The sequence below is a fragment of the Octodon degus genome, unplaced genomic scaffold (genome assembly GCF_000260255.1).
Source record: "Octodon degus isolate 3935 unplaced genomic scaffold, OctDeg1.0 scaffold00062, whole genome shotgun sequence".
Classification (NCBI taxonomy): Eukaryota; Metazoa; Chordata; class Mammalia; order Rodentia; family Octodontidae; genus Octodon; species Octodon degus.
Genome location: NW_004524638.1, coordinates 9,583,588 through 9,594,723, shown reverse-complemented (window position 1 = coordinate 9,594,723; position 11,136 = coordinate 9,583,588). Strand labels below are relative to the sequence as shown.

Genomic DNA, 11,136 nt, shown 5'->3' with positions numbered 1-11,136 from the left:
TGGGGGATTGAACTGCGGTCCCTGTGCTTTGCTTAGCTTAGCTTGTTCTAAGTAGGTGCTTTAGACCACTGAGCCATCTCACCAGCCCCCAGCTACTTTCTCTTAATTCAACGTGGAGAAAGATTTTTACTAATAATGTTTGGACAGGATATCATGTCTGCCTCTTGTACTATGAATACTACGAAGACAACAATATGCAATGTATTAATTATTGTAACTCATCTACTAACCTGTTTTGGAACTGTCTCATTGCTATTTGCTTCTCAATAAAATAATAATAAAAAAAGAAGGGGGGAAAAAAGAAAAGGGGTAGAGAATAAGGGGAAAGGAAAGGAGGCAGGCAGGCAAAAGGAAGGCAGAAAAGGAGGGAGGAAGGGGGAGGAAGGAAGGAAAAAAAGGAGGAAGGGAAGGAGGGAAGAGATTAATTTCAGGTCTGAGTGACAAGTGCTACGAAGGAAGAGGGATTTAGTGTCTCTTCAGGAAGGTTTCCTGAGCTACTGCCCAAGCCAAGACCTGACTGACAAGGCTGTTGGGGTGGAGGGGACCGGCATGATGACAGGACTCTCTGAGAAAAAAGGCCTGGGGGAGGAGAGGGGAGGCCCTGACACCAGAACCAGCTTGACTAGTTCTCTGTAGCCCCCCCCCAGCACTGCAGGGAGGTGAAGACAAGGCTGGGCAGCTCAAACTCCCTGCTCAGGAAGAAATGTCTCTTGGGTCTGCATGTGCTCTCCAAACACAGGTCAGACCTTAACTGCCCTTTTGATGGTACAGAGAGCTGCAACATTTTTTTTCATTTTGTGTATTTGGTACAGGGTCTCACTACGCAGCTTGGACTCGTAGTGATCCTCCTGCTTCCCAGGGCTGGGATTACAGGCATGCACCACCATGCCAGGAGCTCAGTGCTCTCAGGGCTGAGCTATCTCGCTGGCCCTGAGAGCTGCTACTTTTCAGAGTGATGATCCGGATCGGGTTAACGCACAGCTGGGCCGTAAGTTCCGGGAGAAAGGCCAAGCTCCCTGGATTCCCCTCCAGTGCCACGCTCTCCTCACGCGAGGCCCTCTCCAAGCTATGCGTGGCGGGAAGGCCCTCAGCAGCGCCTGGCAGCTGGACTGCAGACATCCCAGCTTCCCACACTGTGCGAGATAAAATTCTTTTCGGGGTAAATGAATGACCCTGTGTGTTGTGCTACAGCAACAGCAAACAAACTGCATGTGAACTCCTGGGTGTCGCAGTTTTCCAAGGGAGCAGGACCTAAAAAGCAAAGCAGTTACACTTGCGACCTCCAGCCAGCTTTCCTCCTCCACTCTAAGTTACTGAGAAACAGCCTAGCCTCTCTCCCTCTCTGTGTGTTCATCACTCCTCACCTCTCAACTGCAAGTGGCCTGAGGACTGCACACCCACAGCGGAATTGCTTCCTCAACAGTCACGCAAGGCCTCCTCCTGCCAACCTGACCGCTGCTCGCCCTCCTGGCGCTGCCTCAGCTCCAGCTCCTTTTGTCTCAACTTGGCCCTAATTTTATGATGGAGAGCTCTGGCTGGCGGTCACAGAGACAGTCACCAGGTAAAACACTCCTGGCCCCAGATCTGCTCTGCTCGGCAGCCTGAGCGTTCCACCAGCGCACCCTCGCCCGGGCATCTTTAGTCTCTGCTGCTCCCTACCACCAGCCTTCCCCTCCCCCGCCGGGTCACAGAGCCTGCTACTCCACACTACGAGGACACCCGCTTCTTGCTGCTGACTCGGCTGGCACAGAGCCATCAGCACGCCACTGCTCTTCACTGGTGCTCCTCCTCCCACACAGCAGCCCAGCTACTGTACTGGCTCGCCCTGTACACTGCAGCCTTGATCACATCGTGTGATCACGCGAAACCTGCAGACGCTTCAGCACAAGGGCCAAACCCTTAAGATCGCACCTCATGTGCTGTGCTGGTAATAAAATAAAACAACGAAAAACGAACAGCTAACATGCCACCATACACAAAGTGAGAACTTTAGATGCTCCAATACCGCAGCCCTTCAAAGCAGGTGCTGCCATTCTTCCACCTGGCAGGAGGAGGCGTGTGGAGACCAAGAGCTCAGGCAATCTGTATGGTCAGGCACTGCCAAGCACAACAATCTGGGCTCAATTGCCGATCACTCACATGTGATCCACAGTGCTGGCCTGGGGCTGGGGAGATGACGCAGGAGAATAAGCACTTGCCTGGCAAGCGCAAGGACCTGAGTTCAATCCCCGGTTCTGCCAGAAAAAACAAACAAAAAAACCAAAGTCCTGTCTTGCTTCCTCTGCCTCCTGGAGTCCTGGGGCTCTGGGCACCAGACAGCGTGACTATTCTGTACCTGCTGTCCCCATCCCAAGGGCCGCAACTGGCCTCCTCTCTGCCTGCTTTCCTCATTGTGGAAATTTCCTTTCCAGAGGAACAAGACAGCTTGGGCCTGGTCTTCACAGGCATGCCACTGTGGGAGTGATTTTAACAGTCCCCTAGTGTACGAAGTGGGGCCCAATATGTACCCGAGAGTCGTGAAGGGTGAGATGAACTCACATCCACAAGAGCGCCAGTCCTCTGTCAGCTGTGTTTCTCCCCCAGCACCCTGTCCGTCTCCTGCAAAGGCACCTGTCTTCCTGCCCCACGGCGCCTGTGTTGGTCCAAATGGATCCCACTCAGCAGTGACGGGCTGCTTGGTGCCTGTGTGCTAGTCACCACTGGACAGCTACTTTCCCTAGGTAGCAAGCAGTGAAAGGAGAGGAACTGCTTTTTAACAATATGCATGATCCTAGCACCAAGCAAGGGCCTGGCAGATGTATTCTGAAATAAAAGTGACAGAGTCAATGACAAATAATCACGATAAATTCTAGTATCTGCCATTTGTTGGTTAAGCCTCACTGCCACTATTTCTGGAGTTCTCCAGAGTCAAAAATAATCTTTACGTTTTCATGGAAGTGTTGACTTTTCTCTTGTAAGTCACAGACTGGTCAAGTGTATTTCTCCAGCCTTTCCTCAAATTTATACCCTGTAAGGACCCAAAGTTCTTGCAGATCCTGGCGCAGTGCTGGCGGGCGGACGGTACCCACGCTGCAGCGCGCACACAGACCCTCTGTGAGCCACAAGCAAAGTCGCCCAGCAGCTGAGCACCAGAAGAGTTGTTTTGCTAAACTAGAACCTCAGTATCCAGGACCGACGGGAGAGCTCACTAGAATAAGCATTTGCCTGGTAAGCATGGGGTCCTGAGTTCAATCCCCAGTACTGCAAAAAATAAAACCCCTCAGTATTCAGGTTTAACTGCACTGTTGGCACCTGGAGATATGTAACTGGGTTTTGGGTTATCGTTTGAGCACCCGGTTGCTAAAAGTTTGCCATGTTTGCCCTAAGGGAACACGTGAATCCTCTCTGAAATGAACTAAGTCCTGCTTAAGTCACAATATCAAAGATTCAAACAAGAGCAGCCTCTACAGAATGTATGAGCAAAAATGCCTTCTTTAAAGTAGCTCTTCTTCCCTTTTAACACTTGACACATTTTCCCCCTAATTTCTCAAGCACTAGCACAGCTGTATTCCTGAGCAAATATAGTGTGTCCAAACCATACACACCAAGTAATACACATTCAAAGGGTCCTGTCTAGATCCTAAGAAAACTTCCAAGCCATGTACCAAGCACTCAGCCTAGAAACTTCTAACGCTTCAATTGAGAAAAAGTGACCCTTTTCCTGAGTGACGCCCACATGGCTTCATATCCACCTTGCTTACCTGGCTCGAATCAAAGAGGCGCATGCTTTCAACTGAGTCTCTGGCAACGGGGTCCCTCTCTTTTCTGCCACACAGCCTGGAATACTTTTCAGAGTCTTCTCATGTTTCTGGCTATTACTGCTTCTGGTTTCCATGGAGAATACAGAGCTCTCAGGCAAGGTTTCAGGAAAACACAAAAGACAGTCTCTTCCTGAAGGTGGAAAGGTGGATGTGATAGTTCTGTCACTGGAGGTGAAACTGTTCTGTCCCTGAGGTGACCCAAATGATGCCGAAAGAGCTGGCCCCAGACTCAGGTAGGCCTCTGCCAACTTGCCCCAGGCCCAAGGATTAAATGGATGCACAGCAATCAGCTTCTGCAGGCAGGAGACAGTTTTCTCCAAGTTTGGCCAACTGGAACAAATACCAAACTGGAGGTACAGCACAGAGGTCAAGTGGTCTATGTTGGTCGCTTTATTTTCCTGAGAAGGAAACAAACAAATGAACAGAGAGAAGGTAAATAATCATAAACTGCAAAATACTTTCTACTTAAAAATGAAGACGTCGGGCGGGGGAGATAGCTCAGTGGAATAAGTGCTTCCCTGGCAAGCGCAAGGGCCTGAGTTCAATCCCCAGTACCGCAAAAAAAAAAAAAAAAAAAAGAAGACGTCTAAAACCCCAAGTAGGATATAAGGTAGATATATTTTTCTTTTTTCTTTTCATTTTTATGTATTTGGTATAGGGTCTCACTACACAGCTCAAGATTCATAGTGATCCTCCTGTTTTCAGCCTCCCCAACACTGGGATTAAGGCATGTGCCACCATGCCTGGACTGGGTCACAGGTTCAGCACACCCCAGTGGCAGGGCCAGCATGAGAACTGAATGCTAGTCCCTGCGCTTGCCAAAGCAGGCGCTTAGTCTGCTGAGCTATCTCTCAGGCCCTTAGATGTATCTTTCAACAGCTGTACAAGGCAAGTGAACTAAACATACCTCAACAGATCTCACTTGAAACCACACCTAGAGAAATTCGTACTCCCTAAAAATACAGCAGCCAGTCACGTCTAGCATCCCATTATCATAACAACACCACGAGTCAAGTGATGGTGGCTGACAAAGTCCAGCAACAAAAACATAACTGAGTTTCTTTCCAATTCGTATCATTTCTTGCCTTTGGTCAGAAATCTGAAGACTCTAGCCAATTTTCTTAGGTGCTGGGCTAATGGTTCCATTTTAATATATTCCAGGCTTTCTAAAAACCCAAAGGTAATTTCTTAGATGGTTAAACAAACTCCATCTGCACATTTTTCTTTGTCTTCAACATCTTAGGAAGAACAGCCTGAAGCTCTCCCGTAGCATCTTTACTGAAACCAAATGCCACCCCCACTAACACCAAGGCCAGAGAAGGCTGCTCGGATTCTTCTGATCAGAAGCCTTGCCAAGTCTGTAGCCAGAGACCACCTATCCTCTAACTCAACCCTGGTAAACGCCCTCTGCTAGGAAAAACGGGGCTGGGGAGATGGCTCAGTAGAATAAGCGCTTGCGCAAGGGCCTGAGTTTCAATCCCCAGTTCCCTCCCCTCCAAAAAAAAAAAAAGAATAGAAAAAAGGAAAAACAGTCCTGCTTTTTTATGCTAATGTTTCGCAGACAGGCAGAAAGAGACCTAAGGAGGCCTGGCCCATGCCTCCAGATCCAGCTCCACGCAGAGCTGCTCCCAAGCATGAAGAGGGAGCCCAAATCCCCAGAGGCAACCTGGACAGACTAGGAGCCCCCCAAGTTCTGTAGGCTCAGCAGGTTCCTAGACTAAGAACAAAAGCCCCACGGCCTAGGGGACCGCACCTCCCCAAGACAGGCCCGGCCTCATCTCCTCACAAGGCTTCCCGCCGGCCTGCCTGCCCTTCCCACGCTCCTCCAGCACTCCCTGGAGCCCCGCTCAGTGCTCACCTCCTCGGTGCAGCACAGGCCACAGATCCTCGGCCACTAAGAGCGCCAGGGCTGAGCGACGAGCATCCTGACGGTAACCTGGGCCTTTTATTTCCAACCAGGAAGGCAACATGTACAGGTTCTTGGCCACCTCCTATTCCCTGCCAGAAGAGCTCCACGCTACTCAACAGCAGGCTATGATTCTGGTGCTCTGGCCTTGATAGCAAGGGCTTAACAAACTCCTCCACATAAATTAAATTCATTTAATTTTTTTTTTCTGTATTTAAAATAGTCTACAAGGTCTCACTGCATAAATCAAAACTCGTAGTGATTCTCCTGCTTACAGCCTCCCAAGTGCTGGGATTACAGGCACACGTCACCACATCCAATCTCAATCCTAGCCTCAGCAAACCCTGCAAGCGGGGCTGGCACACATGCCGGGGATCGAACCCCAGCCACTGCATTCTGCCTAAGCAGGCGCTTTAGTCCCCTCAGCTATCAGGCCGACCCTCATTGAAGTTTGAAGGATTGTTCCAAAATATTAAACCCCTTCAGGGCCGGGAAGATGGCTCAGTGGAATAAGCGCTTCCCTGGCAAACGCAAGGACCTGAGTTCAATCCTTGGTTAAACAAAATATTAAACCCCTTCAATAAGATAGTTAACATGTTTTACGTATTAACCACATGCAGAGCCATATTCTAAGTGTTTGACTTATTTTTTTTTTTCTTTCTTTCTTTTTTTTTTTTTGGCGGAACCGGGGATTGAACTCAGATCCTTGCGTTTGCCAGTCAAGCACTTATCCTACTGAGCCATCTCCCCAGCCCCAGTCCTGACAATCTTGTAAAACTCTATCATCCCCATTTATAGATAAGGCAACTGAATCCCAGAAAAGCTAGCTATACTACAGATACAGATTTGCTGTCTGTTTTTTTCAAAATTACATACTGACTTCTACTCACACAGAATATGAGAGGATAAAACCACAGGAACGAAAAAAGACATGGACCAGAACATAAAAAATCTTGAAAGAAAAGAATACTGAGTAAAGAAGAAGTCTTAGAGAACATTACAACACATGGGATTACAGGAAATAAGGGACCTGCACAGACTGCAGCAGGCACTGGGAAAACTGCACAGGCTGACGCGCAGCCCTGAGAGTGCTGGCAGGGCCCACAGCCCCTTGGACTGGTGCTCTCCAGGGACCTGGCAGCCACCATGGGCACGGATCCCTCTCTCAGTCACAGAAACAGATGCACTGAGGTACTAGAGAGCTCACGAGCCCCTCCAGGCCTTCAGCTGCTCCTGCCTTTGACACCCAGCGAGGGAGGCAAAGCGGCTGAGGCCAACGGTGACCCACAGAGGTGGTGGTGGGGCGGCCGCAGCGATGGGTGCAGAACACGCCCTGAAGCCACTGCTGGGACGCAGAGGGCGCTGCTGCACACCCCTGGCTCATTGCTCATGCCCCGCCGGCTGGGCTAGGTGACCCGTCATCCTCCCGGCTAAGAAGGAGCACACAGAAGGCAGGGAGAGAAAGAGCGAACACAGCGATTGCCTGCTCGAGAGCCCACTTCCCGCCAGAGAGCCCGGGGTTCCACGCTAGGAGGCAGAGTGGGGCGGGGCTTGGGGATGAGGCGGAGAGAGACCTGCAGGCCACGCCCACAGGCTCAGGAGCAAGCCGCGGGCTCAGCGACACCCTCCAAGAACGCTAGAGCCGGGTGAGCCACCCACACTAGCTCCAATTTCAGGTCCCACAAAGCCTACCCAAGCAAGCCACAATTGCTCCCCTCCTCCTTTGGTACCAGGGCTTGAACTCAGTACCTTGCACTTAGCAGGTAAGTGCCTATGCCACTGAGCTATCCCCCCAGCCCCAGGCACAAACGCTTTAATTTAAGCACAAAACAGAAGCTGCAATTACAACCAACTGCCTTTTGTGCGCGCGCGGGGGGCTGGGTGGGGGGGGTGGGGGGTTTACCAGGGATTAAATGTACAACCTCCAGTTTGCGAGGCAGGCGCTGTGCCGCTGAGCTGTCTCCCCAGCACAGCTGCCTTTCTTTACTCCTTAAAAAAATTCGACAAGGAGGACTGTTAGGAGTTTGAGACCAAGCTGTGCTACAAAGTGAGCTCAAGGAGGCCAGCCTGAACCGCAGAGCGAGACCCTGTCTCAAAAATACAAACAAGAATTCTGTAAATTCTCTTTAAAAAATGAAAAGCATTTAAGCATTTTTAAATTGTTGCTTGCCTATATAGCTCAGGCTGGCCTCAAACTCCAGCAATCCTCCTGCCTCAGCAGGAAGTATAAGGTATAAGGATGATTTTTTTCCCTGAGTGCTGGGATTAGGCCATGCCTGCCTATGAAAACAATTATTAAGCTCGGGCTGGGAGTTTATGTTTTGATAACTTCTTATAGTTAAAGGAGTAATATATGATTCCTTGTAGAAATTTTGGAAAACAAAGCCTAAAATTCTTCTTTTTCAAAGTCTAAAATCTTAAAACATAAGTGTCACTCATAATCCATTTACTACTCACAAAAGTAAAACCTGTGCAAATGAGATTTTTTTCAAACAATGAAAAATTTTGAGCTTAACACAGAAAAAATATTACAAGAAAGGATTATATTTAGAGCTCCAAATTGTCCACAATAAAATTCTATTCATTTTGCTTATCTAAACCCACTGATTCTGCTAATAAGAAATTTGTTTTTGGTTTTGTTTCTAGCAAACAAACTATTCAACTCTCCTTGGTAAAAGAAAAAATAAAACCACTCACCAAGTTTGTAGCGATCTCCAGAGCTTCCAAGTGCCTTCCCAGGTGAGCCAGACAGCGAGCCTGACCTTCCTGGACGTCCCTTCTCATGGCAAAGTTAGTATGTGACAACTTTTCAGAGATGGTAGAATATTCCTGCAGTGCTTTCTGCAATGAAAGATAGAGGGGGGGAGAGACAGACAGACAGACAGACAGGCAGAGACAGAGAAAAAGAGAGAGGGAGGGAAAAGGATTTGGAGGATTTGGTGCAAGGATGATTTTTTTTTTCCCTAGACAAGAGATAAAGTTATAGCTGATCCTACAATGAACCACAAGAGACCTGATTATTTTAGTGAGTATTGTCTTTCTTAAATGTAGACACAGATGGCTGGAGGATGTGATGACTTAATTACTATGGGAACAGTGCAGTGTAAAAGGGCCCCAGCTCCAAATCCTGCCTCCTGTAAAACCATCTCATCACTAATTTTCATGAAGAGGGAACATGACATATGTAATGTAATGCTTAACTGTTGTTCTTATACATTTTGGGGTGTTTTGTGCCTGTGACAATCTGAGGTGTCTGTGTTGAAGGCTCAAATACAATGCAGGGCTGGGCAACCAAAAGAAACAGGCTAATGGGACCCAAAAGTTTCTTTCCTTTTTTTTTTTTTTTTTTTTTTGTTTAAGGAGAAACAAAAACATTATATAGACTCATATAGGAAAGGACAGACCCTTGAAAGTCTAAGATTAAAATATACGACAAAAACATTCAACTTATCTTCACTCAAACTATCCACTTATGACTCAGTACTCTGTTACTTACATAGGCTGCAACCAATCAGTCAATCAAGAGCCCACTCTAGGGCCAGAGAGATAGCTCAGTGGTCTAACTGCCTGCCTGGCAAGTGCAAGGACCCAGGTCCGATCCCTAGTAGCACATCCATGCTGGCCCCGGAACCACAGGTGCACCGTGCCAGCCACCAAAACTGGAAACTGGGCATGGTGCTGCGTGCTTGTAATCCCAGCGCCGGGAAGGCTGGGACAGGAGGATCACTGAGTCTGAGCTGCATAGTGAGACCCTGCACTAAATTTAAAAAGATTTAAAAAAAAAAAAAAAAAAAAAAAAGCCCACTCCTAGTAGCACAGCCACACACTCCCACCTGATACTCCTGGCGTCTGTAGGCCAAATCCCCTCTGAATTTCTTCACAGTGAGGATTTCCACATCATCACTGCTCTCTGTTTCTTCATCAAACCACTAGAAATCATGCAAAGAACATATGAGAGGGAAGCTATGCTTTTCTCCCTCACAATGAGAAGCGATTTTCCATAACATAGCCAATTAATCTTTAATAAGACTATTTCTTCAGGATAAGACTGAGGGGAGGGGCCGGGGAGACAGCTCAGTAGAATAAGCACCTGCCTGGCAAGCACAGGTTCCTGAGTTCAATCCCTGGTACTGAAGCAAAAAAAAAAAAAGAAAACACTGCAAGGAAAGCAACTGTCAGAGAATGACAACTGTAATGATGTCCCAGTTTTTATTAAAATGTTCACAGGCAGTAAACATAGCAATAAAATCCTCACAAAAGCACCACCTTTCTAATACATGGTGTGCTGCCTGGGAACCTATGCTAGCCTCACATGGGTCACTGTGCTCTTTTAGCCTTTTTTTTGGAAGACAAGCTCTGCCTATGTAGTTCAGTTTGGCCTTAAAGTCACAACACAGGGGGCCGGTGAGAGAGCTCAGCTGACTAAAGCGCCTGCTTAGGCAAGCTCAGGGCCTGTGGTTCAATCCCCAGCACCACATTCTGCGCTGGCCAGAGTCCAGGCATAGTAGCACACACCTGTAATCCCAGCACCGGGGAGGCTAAAAGCAGGAGGATCACCACGAGTCCGAGCTGCATAGCGAGACCTTGCAACAACCAAATACATTAAAACAACAACAAACTCACTACACAACCTAGGCTGCCCGCAACTCAGTGCTTCTCCCAAGTGCTGGGATTACAGGTGTGCATTACCACGCCCAGCACTCTGCTCCTTGTGGCACAATTTTAGAGAGGTTGTAACGGGGACTGCCAATACTTTAGATGAAGGACACAAGAGAGACGAGTGACAGTCCTAGTGCTAGTACAGAAACACTGTAAAGGCACAAAAGTAGAATCTGGGCTGGGGAGATAGCTCAGAGGTCTAAATGTCTGCCTGTCAAATGCAAGGACCCGAGTTCGATCCCCAGTACTGACTGCAAACTGTGCTGGCCCCTGGAATCTCAGGTGTGCCCTGCTGGCCACCAAAACTTGGCGTGGTGGCCACATGGCACTGGGGAGGCTCAGACAGGAGGAGCACTACAAATCTGAGCTGCAGAGAGACCTTATACCAAAGTACATAAATTAACAGAAAGTTGTTTGGTTTTTTTTAAAAGTGGAATCTAAGCAAAGGAAATAAAAACAAAGGCCAAAAGGAGGTTTCAAGTCAACTGAATAGCAAACACCTGAAGGATGAAAGGAGGAAACGCTGAACTGGAACACTTTACTTGCTCTTCTACTGACTTAAGCCCTCTGGATTCTTTCTTTTTTTGGCTGGCTCAGGCTGCGTTAAGGGGGGTCTGGGGCTGGTGAGATGGCTCAGTGGTCTAAAGCACCTACGTACAATAAGCTAAGCTAAGCAAAGCACAGGGACCGTGGTTCAATCCCCCAGCACCACATGCCAGCCAGCCCGCCCCCTGGTGGGCTGAGCTGGCCACACACACACAAAATAAATAA

General features: G+C 48.3%; 1 protein-coding gene across 1 annotated transcript in view; it reads right to left on the bottom strand.

Moving 5' to 3' along the window:
* The window catches only part of LOC101573619 (zinc fingers and homeoboxes protein 1), a 38,036-nt gene that overhangs the window by 24,662 nt on the left and 2,238 nt on the right, over positions 1–11,136 (bottom strand). The window contains exons 2-4 of the mRNA XM_012515408.2: positions 9,540–9,635; positions 8,404–8,547; positions 3,741–4,198 (exon numbers count right to left, since the gene is read on the bottom strand). Of these exons, the coding sequence (XP_012370862.2) occupies positions 3,741–4,198; positions 8,404–8,547; positions 9,540–9,635 (698 nt within the window). The remainder of the gene's footprint in view (positions 1–3,740; positions 4,199–8,403; positions 8,548–9,539; positions 9,636–11,136) is intronic.